Genomic DNA, 23,348 nt, shown 5'->3' with positions numbered 1-23,348 from the left:
CAGCGGGCCCCCCCACCCCCCCCCCCCCACCCAGTGGGATGGGGGAGAAAATCAGGAAAAAGAAGCAAAACCCGTGGGTTGAGGTAAGAACGGTTTAATAGAACAGAAAAGAAGAAACTAATAATGATAACACTAATAAAATGACAACAGCAATAATGAAAGGATTGGAATGTACAAATGATGCGCAGTGCAATTGCTCACCACCTGCTGATCGACACCCAGCTAGTTCCCCGAGCGGCGATTCCCCCACCCCCCACTTCCCAGTTTCTATACTAGATGTAATGTCACATGATATGGAATACCCTGTTGGCCTGTTTGGGTCAGGTGCCCTGGCTGTGTCCCCTCCCAACTTCTTGTGCCCCTCCAGCCTTCTTGCTGGCTGGGCATGAGAAGCTGAAAAATCCTTGACTTTAGTCTGAACACTACTTAGCAAAAACTGAAAACATCAGTGTTATCAACATTCTTCACATACTGAACTCAAAACATAGCACTGTACCAGCTACTAGGAAGACAGTTAACTATATCCCAGCCGAAACCAGGACAGTGCTAATTTTTACCTCAAATGTCATTATCTTGGAAGTTATTTTAAAATTGAAACTACACAGTGAAATTGCCAAATTGAGTATAAAAATTAAATATACTGATGAGCATCAAAAGTGGTATGTTAAAAATCTGATATATTTGTAATTGAATAGTTGACCGCCATCAAAAAAATTAAATAACGAAGGAACAGAAAAACTCTCTATGTGCCATGTTACTTCAGAGCAGGTTACAATAAAAGACCTACATCAGAAAAATTCTGATATTATGCGAATTGACCCACACCTCTGCCACTACTGCATCACTTCCTTCTAGAAGTGTACCACGAACAACAGATAATATAACTTTTCTTTAGCACACTGTCCGGTCATCTGCTACTCTCAAGTAACAGCTTTCTACCTCCCAATGGTACATGCTATTTGTGTGTGGTTGATTTTCCACAGTGAAATTACTTTCATTGAGAATATTTGTCTCAAATTTACTTAAGCAGAAAAACTCAAATCTTTTACTTCTTACATTAGCAAGAGTAAGGAATTAAATTTAGAGCTAAAGAGCAGCTGTCTTTTGACATTAGAGCACCCCAGCTACTCAACAGTGAATTGTAAGCAGCCCATTACAGCAATATAACCAGTGTAACATGCTTATCAAAAGTCTGTGTTCTCCCTTTTGACCAGAAAGCAATGAAAGTATCCTGAATCGAACATCCACTTCCTTTATACAAATGCTGTGACCTGTAACTCAAACTCTACTGTAACACTGTGTATCCAGCAACACTATAATCCATTGTCTCTATTCTGTGTTCACAGGGAATTAATGTAAATAAATAAATAAATAATAATAATAATAATAAAAAAACCCCAAACCCACAAACAACCACAGGGTGCACAGGAAAACATGCATTTTGAAGAACAGAGATGCCAAGATTAGAAGGCTGAAAGAAGGTACATTTAGAGCTACTTACTCTTTCTTACATTGATGGTATATTCCATCCTAATTATATTTCTTTAACTGACCGGTAACTGTGTGCTTTCCTTTCCAATAGGGATAGATTTTCTTGCTAGTAGGAAAGTATGCTACAGCCTGTGTTCTAGAAATTCTGATCCTTTAAATGAGAAAATCTACGCTATCAACTTGGACTACAGACTGTAACAAGAAGCACTTTATCAAACTATGTACAGTTCCTTGAGCAAAAGATATGTTCACCTATAAATTCTGAAATATAGATCAGAGAGGGTACTACTTACACAAAAAAATTCTACTTTTAATTTGTCAATAAAGGAATAAACACTAATTCATAACCTGGTTAGAAACATGTATGGCATACATTATAAATGTCTGTAAGTACACTACAGTGGGTTTTACTGTCAGCTATAAGCAAGTATTTTATAGGTCACCTTGGCCTTTACGTTCACATTGCTAAATACGAATTTAGTAAAAACATTTATTAAGGCATCAAACAAACATTAGGTTAATTTATTGTAAGCTGTAACTTTATAACAAAGCAAGGCACTGTAAATACTTAAAACAGATTAGCACACGCTTTAGAATAAATGAATATATAGTAATGTATTACATGAATTATGACCCTGACTCTCAAAACAAGTAGTGTTGTGAACAAACAAAGCTGAAATAGTTTAATAGAAGCCCAATCCTGAAGATACATAGCCTAAACAAGTCCTCATATACCATTTGGAAATTTACTTAATTAATAACAATCAAAGACACCATAGAAATAAGGGGTAAGAGGTGGGGGCTGGTTCAACTTGATATATGCGTGTGTATGTATTTATTTTATTTTTTTAAATTATAAAATAACTCCCTAACTTAAACTGAAGAAGCTTATATGAATTAATTAGATCTGTTTCCAACTCTTAATACAAACCTTGGTTTTCATCTTGTGCTAAGGCTAGGGAAGTTATGGTGCTTAGAAGGCAGTGTTTTGCAATCAAGAAAGTGACTCATCAGAAACATCCATAATTTTCTTGAGTAGAATTATCCATTATATAGAATTCTAGGTATGCAACCTCTCCCACCAAACCCGCATTTTTTCAGATAGGTAATAAATAAGTAAATAAATAAAAGTCTCTTATATGCAATAATTACAGGTGAGGAAGTTTCATTTTTCTTTTCTGAAAAATTATTATCCTACTTCATATTATTTCATAAAGCACAGTATTTTCCTTTGTCTTTGCAATTCCAAACTCACAATACCTGATCCAATCCTAGCTTCGTTAAGTAGATGGCACTTTTTTGACATGTTGTATCTTCACAGACTGGTAATAAATGTTCACTTCGTCCGTCCCCATCTGTCAAAGAAGTAAAAGACTGTCAGCTTTGTATTTGCAAAATCAGAAACCCTGCTTGCAAGACATAATCAGCTGTCAATAATTTATTTTTTTTTTAAATGTGAAAAATTACATGAGATAGACTAGACCTATTCAAAATCCTTAACCTAATAATCTAATTTGGGTCTTTTGTTTGAAGATTGTCTTAGTTGATGTATTTTCATCTTGACTCATAATATAAATTTTATTTCTGGTGATAATGTGATATATTTAGAAGAATAATTGCTTAGTAATTTACTTAATCCCTGTGTTTAGTTGGGAAAAAAATTACCTTTAATATAAATCCACCATCACAAGTTTACTATACAAACTTATTTGATTTTCTGAACTAGTTTTAAACTCTTGTGCTGTCAGCAAGACTTTAAGAACAGTCATGAGTTCATATGTAGTATGTTAATCTATAACATAAGATAAAAAACAACACTGGAAGGTTGACTAATATGATGGCTAAAAAATTCCAGGTTTACAGAATTAGGCAAATCTGTGTTAATTTACAGGTTCTCAAAAATGTTCTTCAAGTGTCTTCAATCCATGTATTTCCAAAACCTTTAGTAGAATAATGACCTTTTAATGTTTAAGCAAGCAACATCTATTTGCACCTAGAATTCTGACACACAGAGCATATAATAATGAAAAAAAGGGAAAAAAAAAATCAACTTACTGCTCATTATCTACTCCAGGAGAAATACCTATGTTCACATTTTGACCTTGCAGCCCTGCCTAGCATATTGAGAAATACACTGCCTTCCTAGTAAGAGACAGGCCACCACAAGTTACCTTGTATGGACTAAAAAGGAAGAACAGAGAAGCAGTTGAACGTAAGCAGCCAAAAAGCAGCAGCTAGAATTGCTGCATTAATGACTACCACTACAAGTCCTGATTATAAACAAACTTGACTTGCTAGAGAGATGGTATGCCCCAGCTCAGGAAAATTTCAGGGAATCTGCTTTTCCAGGCTATGAAATCAAAACTCATACTGTAATAAAAAAATTAATCTTTTCAAATTGCCCATTAGTCCATACAGCTCTGAGGAGCTTGGTATTAATATTTTAAGTGGATTTTGTAAAGTTGCATGATGAAATCTCCTTAGTTAATATGCAAAAATCAGATCATCTGCCAAAGTCACCGAGTCCCTTAGTCATTTCCCACTATGCTACTGACCACAACCCTAAATGTTGTTGTACTTTACCCATACTATAAGAAATGCTTTCTCAGCCTGCCAAATTATATTTCTATGAAGCTGAACCTCCTTTTAATGTGTGTATATATATCTCTATATATGTGCACAGTTAAGTTTTCTAGGTCCCTCTTATTACATAAGGAAGTTGGGAGATGGAAAGTAGAGTTATAAGGGGGAGGAGGAGTGAGGAAAATATCAGACTCCTCCAACTATCTCCAAGTGATAAAGCCAAACAGTCACCTTTAGTGGCTTCCTACATCCCATCTGCCTCATGAATTATTTTACCTCACCACTAAAACCCTCCCAAATCATCATGGCAGCTGTGTTATCAAGGATAGACAATTCAGGATGCTGAGTAACCTAGGTGATAGAAATCCAGTAAGTTCACATCCAAAGAGATGGGAAAGCAAATTACCACTGAATAGAGAAATTATCATAGCAGCTATTGAATTTGACCAGTCTGAAATCAGCACCAACTTTTGAAGTTGTTTGTTTTCCTTCTGCATCATTCAAGAACAACAATTAAAATGTGTTACTTTATTTTTTGCTTACATGAACTAGAAGAAAATACTGTTTAGACTGCAGGCTTTTTCTAAACTTAAAAAGGAGAGAAACTGTTCAATTTGCAAATCATTAACTATAGAAATATTGAAGGGTTTGCTAGAACAGAATTAAGTTGCAGAGATGCAAGTCTTCTGTGAATATAAAATTTAAATTAAGCCCTAATAATTTAATCACATTTCTATAGAAGCTGCAGTCTGAAGTAATTTTAGAAGATTTTCAATAACGCATGAGGACAAAGAACCTTCTAATACCAACTCTCTTCTTGCTCGTTGTTAGAAAGGGACAAGGATGTTCTGATTTTAAATTATGCTACGGAGCAGAGAAGAATAGAAAATGTTTGATTCTACTTAAATTGCAAACATTCATCTTGTTAATACTGATAACCCAGTTTGATAGTCTTGGTAATTAATGTTCAGCAATACTGCAGTATATTGACAAGAACAACCTATGTAGCTTTGAAGAATAATGAAACTATAGGTCAGTAAGAAGGATGGAACTTTCACATAATTAGACAAGAAGCCGCCACCTTACAGATGCAAGTGTTCTAGTTAAATTACAAGTTTAAGAGCAAGATTTGATTAAAATAATTCAGTACAAAGAATGAATTGAAGGTAAATATGCATCAAACAACATACCTTTGCCCCTGCAACTGAAAATATGCCACATATTCCATATTAGAAGGACAATTTCCCCAATTCCTTTGACCAGAACCTACAGGTCCATTTATGTTACTTTTATTATAGGCTCATGTTTTCAATTGCAATTTCTCTTCAATTCTGTGTAACACATATTTAAGAATCCAATAGTTAAAAAACAGATTTGGAAGATAAGAGAAAAATCTACTGGAAATTTATAGCACAGTTTTAAGAAAAAAGTTTATTTTAAAAACAAATTTTGTCAAGAAAAATCCTGAAGAGAAGGAGTCTGAGGCGCCATTCTTATGCTCACCTAGATCTCAAATTATTGCTGTACCCACCCTCCAAAAGTTTTTCAGATAGAGATATCCATCTTATTGAACACTGGACTGTTTTGTGTGTGGGTTGTTTTTTTTTTAAACACTTGGTGCTCAGCTGAATTTACAGATAACAAAGAAATGAGATATAAACATATTAGTCCAATGAGTTAGTATAATTACATTTGCCTTAAGCATAGATGTCTGAAACTAAATTTTAAGTTAAGTTTGTGTGGTGGTGTAAATTTCCAGTTACTTAAATCAGTATTTTAAAAATAGTATTTTAATAAAATCCATTTTATATGGCTCTACAAAACCATGGCTTTACAGTATGACACTTTTAATTTGAAGTGATATAGGCTGTGGGGTTCAACTAAAGGTGACCACATGGTGAGGTGATTGAGGAGCTGAGCTGTCTAAAAGCACTTCCATTTCCTTCCCTTCTCAGAAGTGCATGGTTCCCATCAGCTGATTTAGCTCTAGAATGGCTCACTGTGGAATCAGGGAAGAATTAGGACCAACACACTGGAGAAAGTAGAAATATAGGAGCAGGGAAACGAAAGGATAAGCTTGCATCACATTAAGTATTGATTTATAAGTGTTTTAACATGTTGCAGAACTGCCTTCACAGTTGAGAGACAGAAAAACTACCAGCTTTAAAAAGCAGGTATTAGAAAGCAGAATCTAAATAAAAACACCTCCTTTAAAACTTCTACATGTGGCTCCTAAGTGTAGAGTTTTCCATGCATTTTGTATTCACTTAAAAAAAATTAAATAATTCATGTTCCTTTTGACATGGTACCTGATTTACACAGAAATTACTTCCTGACATTTACCTGTCATACTGGATAATTACAGTACCACTTCAAATATTTTACCTTTTATGTGCTTAGCACATAGAAAAAGATTATTTTTTAAAATTAGGTATTTATTTAGACATAATTAAAAATTATTATGTTTTATATACTGTGAATGAGAATTGTGCCCATTATTGTTGACACAATGACCAAGAAGATCATAGCAAGAGAAAGCTGGAACAATTAAAGCATCTAACCTTTCAAAAAACATTTGTAACGTTTATAGTATACATGATAATGGGCACTTTATACATCTGCCTCACTGAAGAGCTTCATAACTGTTAGCATTTTTCATCCAAAAGAAAGGCTCAGGTACATATTCATACTGTAGAGCAGGCAAAACAAATTTTAAACTTAAAAGGCATCAAGTAAAGCACCAACAGTGAGAATGTAGCTGGAAAAAGGACATCAGTGAAACAAGAATATCTTCCGAGTTGTAGCAGAAAAGTTTAAGAAAACCCACAATTAAATACTGTATTACAGAAAAGTAGCAATCAAAAGAAGGAAAGCCCAACATTCTTCATCTCTGTCATACTATTACCTCTTATTTCTTCTCTAGTTTTGATTTCTAATGCACATCTTACAATGTACAGATCCATCTGCTACTGTTGAGGTTATTTGATCAAAAGCAATTTTCTGAAGAAAAAATCAGAGATTGTCAAAAATGCTAATACACATTTTACAAATCAACTGCAGCAGTTACTGTTTGTGACAAAAATAAAAAAGAATAAGGATAAAACCCACCTAGAATATTGGCTAAAACTGTAGAATAATTTAGTTAAATAAAAATCTTGCATCAATCTTTGTTCAAAAAGCCCAAGAAGAAAAAAAACCTCCCCCAAAAGCAGCTCTAAGCACAAAGCTAAAGCAGAAGCTGTTTCACTATCCATTGCCATTTTAAACTGTCCTCATCTGTAATAACTAGAAATACAACGTTTCCTGTATTTCTGAAGCTTTTTCAAAGGCACTATGTGCAACCAACAAATTGATAGAGCAGCTTTTCCAGTTTTGAAAGAAAATAACTTATTCTTAATCCTTATGCGATTCCCACCTTGGAAGTACCCGCTGAAATATAAACCTTTGGCACAACTCTACTGATCCTGGAAGACCACACAAAAGACCCCCAACAGTTGCTCACAGAAGAGCTCAATCTCACTAACAACAAATTTACCACAGACCTACAATGCTAACTCTTCTCATCTTCATGCTTTGTTTCAATCTCAATTTAAATAAACATCTTTAATTTTAAACTCTAATCTTGAATTTAAATTCCTCCACAAAGGAGGAAGACAGAAATTAAAAAGGAGTATCATTAGCACATTTGCTCTAGTGCAATTAAGTATTCATAGGTGACAAAACATGCATTGGTGACAATGGCTGGATGAATCCATCAGACCAGCTGAAATAAGCTGCACTAGTTTCAAATTTAAAAAAAATACCTTGCATAACATGTCTTTAATAATGTACTTCAGCCTGGGTCTACTTAGGAAATCTACTTCTGGAGATCCTCTGTAGTCTTCACTCAGCTCCTAGGGTCTACTAGTCTATCTTTCTATTACTGTATGGATTTTAAACAATCTCAGTCCAAATTGTTGGAAATGTCAAGGTTATCCTTACTTGTAATTTCAACGTAATTTGTAGCACTGGATGTGGCTAAACATACTCTAGACTCCAAATGTTCTTTGCTAGCTAGCACCACTCAACTTAAAACATGTTTGACATACAAATAAAAACTCAACTGTTAGCACGATCCTGGCTTGACTGTGATACTAAAGAACTACATGGTTAATAAAGAACAAATTTTATAGGCAGTAGAAAAGGCTAGAAAAAGAACAGTCCCACATACTCATCAGCTACAAATCTGTACTTATGTCAAAATATGTAAAGACAAAATTAGCAGTCTTATGCCTTCTAGGAATCATGTGAGAATCATTACTTACAACTGCCTGTTCACTGTATTTCAACAAAAAGCCATAGATACAAAGCCTTCCTTCCAACATTTTGCCCATGTCTGCAAAGTGCTAGCAATCCAATCGAGAACAAGACTAACTCAAAAGACACAGATTGTGCAGATCACTGGAGCACACCTCACACAGAGAGACTGTATGACAAAAATTACTTGCAGCTGAAGTTTTAACATTGATTGTGAATGTTCACACTTGCAAAAAACATAGCTCAAATTTTTTTCAATCTACTCTAAAAGTAAATTTGAGTGGGACAAAGCAGAAAAAAACCCTTGTAAATCAGATTAAGAACAACATAATGTTACTAAGAAGTGTTATATGTTCAAAATGCAATGCTAATGTACCGTAGCCTAAGCACAGGTTTTAAAACGAATGCACAAATAGCAAACTGTGTGTCAATGGTTACTCCGAGAGATGCATTGACCCTGAGGTCCTAGCACCTCACCGAATTGCACATCTACATGTAGATGTTGTGCTGTCTGCTAATTCATGATGGTGACACTAGAGTTTGTGTAGTTTCAGCTCTGACCGTTAAGAAATTGCTGTAACAGGCCTATTAGGATTTAGCCCTTTCAATTTGAACCAACTAGATTATCATCTCAGATTGGCATAGACCTTTTGTGATGAAAAAAAAAAAAAAGGAACTCGGTCAATTCTGTCTGATAACTTATCACCTACATCTATCTATAATTAAAGAGAAATTATATATAAAGTAACTAAGCTGAATAGGCAAATAGGCAGTAGGCCCTCCAACAGAGAAAAGACAGAATGTAACCCTCCACTAACAAACTGATTTTTTTTTAAGACTGCTAGTGAATTATGAAGTTCTTTCAAACTTTAAGAAAAAAGTTACATACATAGAGAACTTCTTCCCAAACCAAGACATAGAGATATGCTTTTAAAGCAAACATGCATATAATTTACTTAGCATGAGTAAACACAAGCAAAAAATACTCAATCCAAATCTTCAAATTCCTTTAAAAACATAGAAAAAGGTGTCAGAAAAGCAGTATTTTGCAACCAAATTCAAGGGTTATTAGATTCACTGCACACACTTGTACAACGTACTTTCCAACATGGGCTTTGAAAGAAAAACAGAACCTGGGGAAATGACAAGTATCATGATCAGTCAATTCAAAACTGTTTTGTAATACAGCAAGACAAAGTTGTAGTTATAAAGAGCAAAACAGCTTTTGGTGGGCATATGGTCCAAATCTTTTTACTGTGAACAGCTATGTAGTTCTGCTGCAGCGTAAACTTACTTTTGCTCCTTTAAAAACAAAAATTGAATCAACTTCTTGTGTGTGTGATGATAGGCTGATTATTATAACTTATTACAGTTATGTTAAATAAAAAGAAATTGTTTTCTGGCAAATAGAAATAAGCTAACTATGTAGGCTAAGACAGTGAGAACAGTCTAGCTTCCATAATTCTGAACCTGATGCTACATAAAAGCAAGACACTTCATATACCACAAAGTTCTCATGCCTTGAGAGGCTACTGTTCTCTATTGAGAATGCACATTCTAAACTAGCTGTGGTCCCTGTACAGGCCTCCTGTTGGTGCAGTTTTCCTAGTTGCCTTCAAAAATGTGAGAAAAATAATGTCCTCAACATAGTACAATAGAAGCCAAGAATTTTTTCTCTGCTGTTGATTTAAAGCCCAAATAAGTATAAGGCATCTCTTGTTTAATACAATACATCCTAATGAAGCTTTATATGCTTCCATACATAGAGCTTGCTCACATCTCTCCCTCATGCCTTTGCACAGTTCTCATTCTCCTTTCTCATGAGCTTTTCGTTTAAAGTTCTGAAGAATAGTAAGAAAATAAGGAGGAAAAAGCCCTGTTACAGTAGTGCTCAAAACAATACCATTCTGGGGCAGGCAAGATATTCAAACAAAACAAAGGTTTGTTTGAAAGCTGATTATCTTAAATTTATCTTCTGAAGTAATAAAATGATTAGAATTCTTTTGTCACTCTGCCTTTAGGGGTCAATGAGATGGTCATGACACAGTTATAATAAATTGCTAGGATAATTACGCATTATTAAAAGAATCAGTGTTAGCTGCTTTTAGAACATGTGAATCACAACTTCAAAAAACAGATGCAAAGAGCTTTTACAGATGCTTCAAAGTTCTGTGGACATTAAAGAAACCCTTATATCACTCTCCTTCAGACTAAATCAATTCTGACTTTAAGCCTATCTATATCCTTCCAAAGAATCCATATTCACACCTCCACTGCAAGAGAAGCATTTAAACACAGCATGCCAGCAAACTGCACAGAGACTTCCAGGCTGCATCTGATCCAACAGTGCAGTCTTCTGTCTTGAATGGAAAGACTGTATCGAATGTACTAACTGGAATCCAAGCAGGAAAAAGAAATTAGATTAAATACAAAATGAGAACCCCTCTGCACACTAAGCAAAAAGTAGCACTTAAATTCCTGTTGTAGTTTATGCTGAAAACTACTAGCTCCAACTACCTCACATTGTTACAACAGATACTATAAAGCCTGACTGTACAGCTTAGAACTATCTAATGTTACACATTTAGAAAGCTTGTATGGCATTAAATCTTCACAAGCTAACAAAAGGGATAGCACTAATTAAAGAAAGCCACTTGTGTGACTAAATTTTGGGTTGACAGTTCTTGTTGTATTAACCATGAAGACTGTCAAAGGAAAACTCAATCCTGAGGAGATTAAGTTGTTCAACAAAGAATAAGCAAGTGGCATGTGCATCACTCCTCTAATTTTACTATTGAAAAGAAAGCAAAAGTAATTCTTAATGTACAAGCCCCTTTGACAAAAATCAATATGAAGCAAGAATGATTTTTCTTCCCCCCAGATGTTAGCATTTGTCAGCAACATGTGAAAGAACTTGGCAAAATACAGGAAACAGATTTCCCCCCCAGAAGTGCACATTGCATCCAAGTCATAATAAAGACTTGGACAGAAAGAAATAACAGAATGCATGTTTATATTTTGGAGGAGTCAAGAATGCATATAAAGTTACTTAAGAATACTGACTAACATGTCATCTAAGGCTGTAACTCCAGCCAGTCTCAGCCCATCACAGCGCTCTCACAGGTGCCATGACATGCTAAAATGTTCTAAAATACTTTGCTCTTAAAAAATTAGACAATTTAATCACAACTATATCTCTATTATATTATTTATTATTTACTCTGTGCAAATTCAGGGAAAACAAGAACTATTAGGAAAAAGATCTCTTGGATTTTCAGTAATACCATTGGTACAATTGTACCCTGCTACAATTTAGTGGCAAGGGGATGGGAAACAGTTCAGAAATGCGGGATTTCTGTGGATGTCATAGCAGAACAGATGCCTTAAGGATCAGGAAACGCAGTGTTTTAAACAGCAAAAGGAACAATATGAAATTATGTTTGTGACAGGGACAAACAGTAAGAATGAGATGCATGGAAAAATAATCTCCTGAAGGGGTCAAAGATGAATTTGAAAGAAGAATTTGAGGCTATTGTATTTAAAAGTTTCCTATGTGGACTTTACACAATTGCTTCAACTTAATGTCCACCCTATTCTCAGATCCACACCATGAATGCAAAAATGAATGATGAAGTTACTAAGTGTATTGGTTTTGTGGGGCAAGGTTTTGGTGGGGGGGGGGGGTGTGTGGGGGTGTGGGGGGGTGTGGGGAGAGATTTGAAGGAATCAGGATGGTGGGCACTGCTCCGTTGTTAGAAGGGGATGTGCTGGAACTTGTAGGCTATAATCCTTGGGAGGCCTGATAAGGAAAACAGAGAGGCGCCGATGTGTTGGAGAATTACTGACCCGTGAGTCATGCTCAATAAAGGGCTGGAACTTAGAGTCTTTTGCAAAAATAGCTTAGTTGCTGACAGTCCAATTGCTAAAGTTTAAGTAGCTACCAATTGGCGCGCACTGATAAGAACTTTGGAGTATAATAACCAATCAGTTTAAAAAACGTGTCTTCTAATTTTCTATATAAACGAGTGTTATCTACAATAAAACGACACTCTTTGCTTGCATCAAGCTGTGTCCCGTCTCTCAATCGCAGCAGGGGGGGAGGTTACAGGGGTGGCTTCTGTAAGAAGCTGCTGGAAGCTTCCCCTCTGTTCGAGAGAGAGCGAGCCCATACCAGCCGGCTCTAAGATGGACCCGCCGCCGGCCAAGGCCGAGGCAATCAGTGATAGTGGTAACGCCCCTCTGATAACATTTTTAAGAAGGAAAAAAAAGTTGGGACAGTGAGAAACAGCCGCCGGAGAGAGGAGTGAGAACATGTAAGAGAAACAACCCTGCAGACACCAAGGTCAGTGAAGAAGGAGGGGGAGGAGATGCTCCAGGCGCCGGAGCAGAGATTCCCCTGCAGCCCGTGGTGAAGACCCTGGTGAGGCAGGCTGTCCCCCTGCAGTCCATGGAGGTCCACAGTGGAGCAGATATCCACCTGCAGCCTGTGGAGGACCCCACGCCAGAGCAGGTGGGTTCCTGAATGAGGCTGTGACCCCGTGGGAACCCCACGCTGGAGCAGGCTCCTGGCAGGACCTGCACATCTGTGGAGAGAGGAGCCCACGGAGCAGGTTTTCTGGCAGGACTTGTGACCCCGTGGGGGACCCACGCTGGAGCAGTGTGCTCCTGAAGGACTGCACACCATGGAAAGGACCCATGCTGGAGCAGTTCCTGAAGAACTGCAGCCCGTGGGAAGGGCCCACGTTGGAGAAGTTTGTGGAGGACTATCTCCCGTGGGTGGGACCCCACGCTGGAGCAGGGGAAGAGTGTGATGAGTCCTCACCCTGAGGAGGTGAAGCGGCAGAAAATAACGTGTGATGACCGTAAACCCCATCCCTGTCCCCCTGTGCCGCTGGGGGGGGCTTAGTGGAGAAATCCGTGAGTGAAGTTGTGCCCGGGAAGAAGGGAGGGGTGGAGGGAAGGTGTTCTGAGATTTCGTTTTATTTCTCATTACCTTACTCTGGTTGATTTGTAATAAATTGAGTTAATTTTCCCAAATTGAGTCTGTTTTGCCTGTGACGGTAATTAGTGAATGATCTCTCCTGTCCTTATCTCGACCCGCAAGCTTTTTGTTATATTTTTCTCTCCCCTGTCCAGCTGAGGATGGGGGAATGATAGAACGGCTTTGGTGGGCACCTGGCGTCCAGACAGGGTCAACCCATCACACTAAGGCAGTCAAATGAGGTGCAGTCTGTATAACAAAGTTATTTATAACGAACATGAATTTACACTTTTTTTGTTTGTTTGTTTGTGGGTTTTTTTAGTTGTTTTTTTCTTTTGTTTGGTTTTTGTTTGTTTGTTTGTTTTAAGGAACTGCAAAGGAGTACAACTTATAGCTACAGCCTTAAACCTCAATACAGGATCTTTTTGTAGAAAAAACTGCCAAAATAATAGAAATCTAAAAAAAAAAAATAGGACTAATAGTAGAACAATGAGGTATCACTGAACAGCATTACTGGATACCAATTAACAAATAAGACAGATTTAGCTTCTAAATACACTTTCATGGACTGAAATACACAAGTGGCAATTAACTTGATATGTCTCTATGCACTGCTGTTTTAGATGAACTGAAGTGCATCTGTTACTAAAACAACTTCTTCCTTATCTGAAGTCACTCAGAATTCTTTATTGCCATCAGCTTTTATATCTTTTTCACCCAAACTGATCACAGTAAGAAGAGTTTTCCTCATATGCAGAGCGTTTCAAACACAAAAGTACTATACTCCTGCATCTTAAGGAGAATCCTTTTATTGACTACAGGAGCACTACTATATTTTCACAATGTCATGCTCAAAAGACAACTGCTTTATAAAGGGGTTATTTACTGAAAGGAAACATTACAATTTACCTTTGATACACAGCTACTACATCTGAGGATGCAACATTCTGAAGAGAAGGAAAAAACTAAAGAAATTCAGATGCTAAAACAAAGCTGATACACAGAACTAAAAGCTACAAAATTGAAATGCAACTGCAGGCAGAAAAGCATTGCATTTAAGATATCATCAGCTGCAGGATAATCATAGTCTACTTTAAACAAAAATCTTTCAACCAAATGCATTTTGCACAGTGCAATGAATGGCTTTAAAATCCCCCAAATGTTAGGCACTCTGTTATCCTGCTTGACCATAATTAACTGGCAATAATGAGCTATAATTTCCTATAAGAAAAATGATAATTTCTACCGTATGTCATATAAGTAGTTAACATACATGAAACAATTCAATTACTTGGTAGGGAGAAGAACGGAGAAGATTGTCTTGGGATTATTAGTTGGATAACAGGATATTACATATGAGAAAAATTTGAGTTCAGGTCCCTAAAAGACTTGGATAGAATTGTAACAATCCCAATCCATGTTTTGTCAAAAAGTAATCAAGTTTGCATAGTAGGAGTAAACACAGACTTCAGAAATTAGGGAAGACCACACAGATGAAGACTGAGCAGCAGCTAAGAAAACAAATGGCAAGTAAAAGATAAAGAACTGAGGTGGAGTTGGCTAAATGCTACCCTGAGTTGTGTTGTATTTACTTATGAGGACACTATCAACAGTATGATCAAGTTTGATTTTGATAAGCTATTTTTTATTCTCTTTACATCCATGCCACAACAAATTGCTTTGCCTAAACTAAGCAAAATCACTGACTGATTAATCAAACTTTTATGTTCTTAAATCAGATATCACAAAGGATGATTTTTCAAACTTCACTATCCAACTGAACAAATCAGTTGAATAGCAGTTATAACATTGATTTCCTATAAAAATGAATTAATGGACTGTACAAACAGCAAAATATTCTATGCTACTTGCTTCTGGGTCACTACTTTAAAGACATATTTCATTAATCTTCAAAGTAACAAGAAAATTCCAGGTTTGCATGTCCAAAAAATGGTTCACATTCATCTCGTTACTCAAAAAAATTGGTCATATTCAGAGCATCCCACCGAAATCTTTAAATTTCTTCAACAAATACAAAATTTTCCACTATTTTAAGTGACAACTATTAAAACTTTTTATAATTGCGATTATTTATTGGGATTCTAGCCAACATCTATGATATCCTCTAAAGACAGTACAAGCAGATCTCATAAAAAGCCTCTGCTAGCATACAGATAACAACAACAGAGAATTAATCATTTTTGCTATAGCAACCACTGCACTGCAATTACCATAGTGACATGAGAAGAATAGAAAAAGTAATAATGAAGAGCTCTTACTTGTCTGGAGCAATGTGTCAGCCAAATAAGTCTAGAATTCTCTAGTGGCCAGCTCTGCTCACCTTAATCAATTGAAATGCCATTTGAAATAAATATGTCACAAAGCATTTCTGATTTGTTTTTAAAAGGGCAATACAAATTTGTCAATTGTTCCCTCTCCTTTTGTCAGGTTAATGTTCAAATCACTGCTATCATGTAATAGAGGGGAAGTGCTACTTATTTTAGAGGTCCCAGTTTAGACATAAAGTCTAAGGTCTACTACATTACTGTAAATATATTGATATATATACACCTGCTTTTGCATATTTTTCCATTAAAATATACACATACATACACAAACATATATACAGAAATGTAGTAGACCTTACAGATACATATATATAAATGTATACAAACATACATTTGTATATCTTTTTCATGAAAAAATATATCTTTATTATTTGAGTACTTCAGGAAGACTTGGTGCTAAGATTAGACTAACATCTGTCACAATTTCTCCCAAGTCACCTAATTGCTGTTTTTTCCAACTCCACTTATCTAAATAATTTCTACTTGATAGCTGTTGTTCAACCTGATTACTTTAAGAGTGGAAACCTTACCCAAAATTTGTTGCTTTTGGAGGTTCTCAATCAGGATCTTTTTCAAAGGTCCCCCTCTTTTTTCAAATGACAGGTAAATACTTATGGCTGGAAACAGTACTTCAAATAAAACTTTTGGAAGCAGGAAATAATGTTAGACAAAGTCACCTTTTGAAACAACATGTTTTGCAAAGACAGGTGTGATCAATAAATCAGAATCTCGGACTGCAGAAGTGCAACAGTGTACAAATAGAACGGTGGGTGTAAACGAGAAGGTGGCAGCACAACTGACATACTCCCAAGCTCATGTCTGGACCTGGCATCGTTCCACAGTCCAATCTGCACAAAGTTAAGTACATGAGAAGCGGCAGAAAGTGAAAGCACAGAGAAATACAGAATCCTTTGAAATCTTTAGTGAATGGCAAGGCTGGCACATCAGCTATTGACATACAGAAAATGTCAAGAAAGGGGAAGAAAATAGAGGGAGGCAACACAGAAGTAAGAATGTAACAGGCTTGTGACTATATTGAATGTTTCTAGTCACAACAGCTGTACCCCAGTACCAACAGTGAAGATGCTTACAGCATGCACAGAGCAGAGCGAGTGTGATATGGTATGTTCTGCTTAGTGTATCACACACAGTTTGGCAAAGGCTACTTAGGAGAAGGCAGCACAATCTTCTAATGCATCTCATTTTACATTTTCATTGTGCTATTTTGATTTGTTGTGCAATGAAGCCTTTTTCAGGCCCCATTAGAGATAGCCAAATTACTATTTGAAACTGCAAACCATCATACCTTAACTTCGACTTATGACACTCATTATTTCATCTTTTTTGAAACGGAAAACTGAAAAAAGGAGACATTCAAGTCTGACAAACCATTTCTAGTAAAGCATTTTCTTTAACTTCAGCTCACTACAAGCAGAATCTGTATGACAAATGACTACCTTTTGAAGTACCTAAACATATGCAGACAAAGCATAGTGGGTAAATGCAGTCACTCTGATACAGTGTTATTCTAGCAATGTGAGACTTTGCCTCTCTATTGTTGACTGGAATGAAAATGAACATGAGCAGAACTCAACCAAGATCCTCCTTTGCATTAAAAGTTTTTTTCCTCTGACCAATTACTGTATAGCCACTCTTACACAGAGCTATTTTGCTGTAGGCAGGATTTTTTTGGTGGTGGTAGGGTATTATTCAACTTCCTTCAGCCTGCATTTAATAAAGAACATGGAATTTAGAATTATACCCCTTCACTACTTATACACATTGTTTTAGTACCATATTTGCTTCAATATTCTCTAAAACTTTGTTCAATGAGAAAATAACTATTTGTCATCTTGAGTATTTTAAATTAATATTGGGAAAGTAAAAAAAAAAAGAGAAAAAGAATTGATGCACTGCTCTATTTCCTACCCACTGTTACAACAGAAGAAAGACTAATCAAAGTTCTAATAGTACTCAAATAGCAAATTTGAAATCATAGTTGTAAGTATTTCCATAGTTGTTAGAATAAACTTTGTTCTTCTGTCAAAACACACACATACATTTATAGCAATCTTTTCACTCGGTCTAGGAAAATTAATGGGCAGAAAGACCATTAAACCATTTCCCATCCTCCACTTGGATGAACTTGCGTGATCTAGAATGAAGATAAAGATGATAGTGTGTATGTAGCCGTTCAGGAAGAGGAAGCAAGACCCTCATACTGCAAGATCTGTGCTGGGTGTTCTCTCTTAGAGATTAAATGGCTGAGATCTTTCAGAATAACCAGTTCCAAAAAGTCACCTTCTGAAAAGCCAGCATCTCCTCCCATAGATGGTACTCATGATTCCTTGCCTCTCTATCCACTTTGCCATATATGCTGTCCCTCTACATTTATTTGCTTGCATTTCTTAAGTCCCTGCATGCATGTTCTCTCATTATATTCATCCTTACTAGAAAGATTGCTCCACTATTGCCTTACACTAGTGCTTTGCCTATGAATTTGATGATAATTAGCAGAGCAGGGTATTAAAAAACTGGTGGTCGAACTCCAAAACAGGAGTCCCCCATGGCTAAGGTAACTATACTGGCCATTGTCTTTCATAACCTTGGCTGCACCAAAACCATACAGTATACTGCATTGCTATATCAGTGTGCATTCAATTTACTTACATTTTCAGAATTTTACCTTTAGCGTTTGAACAGTTTCACTTCTCTTTGCAAAGATATCCCAGGGTTTATTAAAATTCCATTAATTATGATAAATTTCTAGAATTATGATATATCATTTGGGCTCATTAGCTACCTAACATAGAGATAAAATTATCCTACATAAAGATTGATTTCCACATTGCCATCTTTAAAAAAAAAAAACAACAAACCAAAATCAACAAACCCTAGAATTCTACTTATTACCTATTAAGACACATTATTCAGAACATCAGCTTGGAAAATAGTTACAAAAAACCCAACATATTTAAAATTTTTAACTCCAAAACCCGTAGTATTCTGTTCTTGCCTTCGGATATTATATACACAAGTGTTTCTATTTATAGATGAACAGTAAAAGATTTTTACAAAAACTTTTACAAACATTTTAGGAAATGTGTTAAACATATCACAGAAGAACCTAGAGCATTGTTCAGCTTCTTCATTTACTATAGATCTGTAAACCCACCCATAGTTGCTAGATAAGGATCTGTGGATAATTAACTATCCAGCAGAGGTGTCTTGTTACAGGTCAGTAAACAGCTTTGCTAGTACTCTTAAGAATACTTCTAAGTGGCAGCATAGAGCAAGAGAATTGGACTCTGGGTCTAACAGAGTCTGACTTCTAATTTAAAAAATTTTCATTTTCTTTAAACTGATTTTAAACCAAAAGGATGCAACAAGGCTACCATTTGACAACATTTTAAAAGACAGGCTCAGTCTCACAATTAATGAGCATGTCGTATAAACATAGTAAATTAGTTCTTTAAGAAGTTATTTACATTAAATGGTGTCAGCACAATCAGGTCTGTAGCACTTTCCCTTGGCTTGCAAAATTCTTATTTTAGTGCACAGAAAAAAAATTACTTTTTGAACTACAAAACCCAACATTTCCTGTTCTCCGTAACATGACACACACATTGATAAGCCACAATTAACTGAAAAAGTACATTCTAATAGAAAAAAATACAGGCTTTCACTAACCCTTGCAAAAATAGATGTACATATAAATTAAGTTTTTCTTCTGTCCAAAAGCCTTCCAGAATTTTCAATTACAACCATTAAGATTTTACCATTCTTCATCAATCTTTGTTCAAGTCATTTTAATTAATTTACATTTTGGCTTTATTAGTTTGCAAAGGTGAAGAATTTATGAACATTTACTCAAATAATATCTTCTGAACAAGATTAGGGGAAAAAAAACCCAAATCACAACAAACAAAATACATGTCTCAAAAGTAAGTCTGGCGTTGTAGCACGCCTCAAAGCAACAGTCATTAAGCAAGGCATTCAACAGTAGATACATGTGATGTAGAATGTACTGGGATAGCCAAAGTTGAATTTAGTTGCATTTATTAATAATCATTCCCAGATATTTCAAGATTAACAGTCAAATAGGTATAATACCTTAAAGGGGAAAAAAAAAGTAAAAGAACACTTCTAGAGCTAAACATCTTTATTTGTTCTTTGATTTAGAGTAGCTAACCAAAATCTGAAAGAGAAAGAAACACTCAGGATAGTTTAGAAGAATAAAACTCACCAAAATCTGCAAACACAGACTGTCCAACAACTTTCACACCACTAGGCTTTTCCATAGTTTTTTCAAGTTTAGAGAAGTTCCCATCCTATCAAACAGGACAAAGATGATAAAAAACTGAACTGCAGGCTAAGTGATAAAATTTGATTTTTGAACCAAAGAAAATATGCATTGATAAAAACCCCACTAAAGTAGATAATAGAGAGACGTCTCAGCTATAGAAAAAAATGCACTCTCTGAAAATCGGGACTGAGTTTTTGCACTTTTAATCCTTCATGGAATCTTATGGAAATCCAGTAATAGTAATGTTCAGATACAATTGTCCATATATTTTGCTCTGTTATGTGGAATAGATTGGGTTACTTCAGCAACATAATCTAAATAATAATTAAGTGATTATGAATACTAGTGTGCATTTATGCAGTGACGTGATTTTAGAGATATATGCAATATATAAAAACACACTTGCACATCTGTCAAAAATAGCTTCTGATTTTCCTTCTAATTAGGAAATAACTTGATTTTACATTAGGTGTGGTTTAGGTCTTGTTTTAATCGTCTATTATTAAAACCTAGGCCTGCAGAAAACAATATTCCAGTATTTCATCAGAAAGACAAAAAAAAGAGTGCTGGATCCTTGTTTATCATAGAACCAGATCACAGTTGGAACAAAACCATTTAAAACATTTTCGTAGTCATGTAAGATGACCTAAGGCCCACTTTTCTAGTTGTTGCAATCAGCTCATATAAAGTGCTATGCACACAAGTACACGTAAAGCCACTGAGACAAATGATACTGTTTTGTGGATTATGTATAGTTATCCATATTGCTCACTCATGTGGTACTCAGTTTGTGGACTTCAATGCTGTTGAAAATGCAACTCTGGAAACAGTTAGTAAATGGATGTTTGACTGTGTATCTTCACCTCGACATATAATTTATAATAGCTCAGGTGAGAGAAAAAAAAAAATTAATGCAAATCATCTCCATGCAGAAAAGACTAGGCCCTGGGCTCAGCTGGCCAGAAAAGCATGTGTCATATAGACAAATATTTTAAAAGCATTTTATGGTGCATCAATGAAGAATTACTTTGCCTAGGTTTGTAGAGCAATTTAACAGCTTTTAATGGATCAATCAAGTTATTTTAAGATTGATATACATGTACATATATGTATGACATTTTACTGGGTTTATTGATTCCAAATAATAGAATTCCTTCTTTCTAAAGATAAGCAAATCTATGCATAGAAAATATATAATGTAGGATAATATTTAGAATATATGAGTTTGGAAAATTCAAAATTTGTAAGAAAATAATAAAAAAAATCACCTACAGCAGACAGGTCAAATGCCTTCTGTAGTCAGTAACTCAATCCCTCAAGAATTAAATTAATCGAAGTCAAAACCTGGTCATTTTTAAGTCTATATAAATGCTAGAAATATAGTATTCATTACCTGCTGCTTTAAAAAAAAAAAAAAAAAAAAGTGTCCAGTACAGCTTTCATTACTTTTGCCTAAAAATTAGTATTCAGAGACTATCTGGCAGCTATTACTTTTCTTCTTCTTTTTTTTTTTTCTTTTTTTTTTTTTTTTTTCCTCCACTTTTTCAGTTCAGCAGCTGGTTGAAGATGGACATGTTGTTGGAGGCAAGACAGTCACTTCTACAGTGACTCACTGTGATATGATGGATAAATTTTCAGGTAAATAAAGCCTCAAAAAGTGTTTCTTAGCTTATAAGAGACACACCAAGCACTTCCTATTATAACAAAAAAGTAAACTTTTAACATACACATGCTAAGATTCCTAACTATAGTCCTTTTGAATAACAGATTAGATAAAGGATACATTTAGTTTCAAATGAACTAATTTCATTAATTAATTAATAAGGAGGTTCTTCACTGATGCTGGCCAGGTTAGGCAACACAAAAGCAGAATCTCAGTAAAAAAATATATAACAATAATCCATTGACCTATTTCTCCCTAACCTTGAATTGCATTTGTGATATTTGGTTAACATAGGACTTGGAATTTTCTCAACTGTAAGTTGCATACATATTGTAAAGGCTAGAAGTGAGAATTTGAACCTCTGGCCCACTAAATCTTACCCAAGATCTGAAGTCATAGTTCTAAGAAAGCTTACTTAAAGAAAACAAATCTTTGAGACAGCAAGAGTAAGAAATCTGATCAGCTTTTTCTTCATGAATCACCATGCTAAGTGTCAGTAAGTCCCTAGAACAGCTGATGACACACCAGGAGTCCTGCTAAGGTGTATGAAGGCAGTTTGATTGATTTACTTAGTAGTCATGTTAAGAAATCTGCAGAGGAACTTATGCGGAATAAAAGATCTCCAGTGATATTCTGCAGTTTAAATGCAATAACGCAGTTAGTGCCTCAACCTTGGTTCCACTCATTCCTGAAACAAGGAATATCAGATGACCTTTTTTTTTTTTTTTTTTTAAACTTGTCTGTGTTTTAACAGAATGGTTATTTGGATTTTCTCTCTTACCTTATTTACCCATGTCTCAAAAATAATGTTTTGTGAATTTGGTAAGGTAGTAAGGAACAAATCTGCAAGGAGAAACATAAGAGAAATAAAATATTTAACATTAGACTATGCACACAAATATTTGATCACTCAATAAAGATATAATGTATTTAAAAATATATTACCTATATTTTATAAGTTATAAATATATTATATTCCAGTGATGTTGAGATGTCTATATATTAAGCAAGAAAGATTAAAAAACAAAAACCCAAAAAAATATTTTCATCCCTCATACTCTTCTATATAAATAAATATACCTTCAGCACTCAACTTCTGCATTTGTACAGTTTATACATAAATTAAGTTAGTCTCACATGATCTAGTAAGTGCTGGATGTTATATATGTACACTGAAGAACATTTCTTAATAGTAAAGACAGAGACAGACCTCAAAGCTACAAAAAGGTACACATAGTTATATTTTTGTCAAAATTAACATCAAATTTAAAGTAAAAATTAAAAATAAAAACCTACCAACCATCCTTTTATTTTGGATATGTTGAATTAAGCAACAGAAACACTGTTGACAGGAGGAGAAAAGGAGATGGAGAAATATTTCACGCTTCCTTTACACTAAAATTCTCTTAAAAATTAAAACAGTGCAAAAGAGTGCCTCAGAGGATTTATCTGACAACACCTACTTAAAGAGTAGCTTATTCATTGCCATTTAGGAAAGCACCCAAGTTAGGAAAATGGGGAAAAAAAACCTTTATAAAGGAGTTTTTACAACAACAAAAAAAAAAAAAAAAAAAAGGAGGGGGGGAGTTTAAGGAAAAAAATTTAAAAATTACTAAGTCCAGATTTTAGGAAAACTACTCTTTTAGATTTATGCACTTGTTTTCTTTTTCATTGTCCTCC

The 23,348-nt window shown here is 35.3% G+C and overlaps 1 protein-coding gene across 2 annotated transcripts in view; it reads right to left on the bottom strand.

The window, feature by feature from the left end:
- The window catches only part of ITFG1 (integrin alpha FG-GAP repeat containing 1), a 92,856-nt gene that overhangs the window by 43,769 nt on the left and 25,739 nt on the right, over nucleotides 1-23,348 (bottom strand). For both annotated transcript variants that reach the window (XR_775483.1, XM_010585048.1), the window contains exons 7-9: nucleotides 22,450-22,511; nucleotides 19,946-20,030; nucleotides 2,752-2,846 (exon numbers count right to left, since the gene is read on the bottom strand). Coding sequence is in view for 1 of the 2 variants with exons in the window: in XM_010585048.1 (XP_010583350.1) it covers nucleotides 2,752-2,846; nucleotides 19,946-20,030; nucleotides 22,450-22,511 (242 nt within the window). In the remaining variant the exon portion in view is untranslated. The remainder of the gene's footprint in view (nucleotides 1-2,751; nucleotides 2,847-19,945; nucleotides 20,031-22,449; nucleotides 22,512-23,348) is intronic.

Source organism: Haliaeetus leucocephalus, unplaced genomic scaffold (assembly GCF_000737465.1).
Source record: "Haliaeetus leucocephalus isolate CR32 unplaced genomic scaffold, Haliaeetus_leucocephalus-4.0 Scaffold92, whole genome shotgun sequence".
Classification (NCBI taxonomy): Eukaryota; Metazoa; Chordata; class Aves; order Accipitriformes; family Accipitridae; genus Haliaeetus; species Haliaeetus leucocephalus.
The sequence above is the reverse complement of the archived record's forward strand: the minus strand, read 5'-3'. Positions and strand labels throughout refer to the sequence as shown.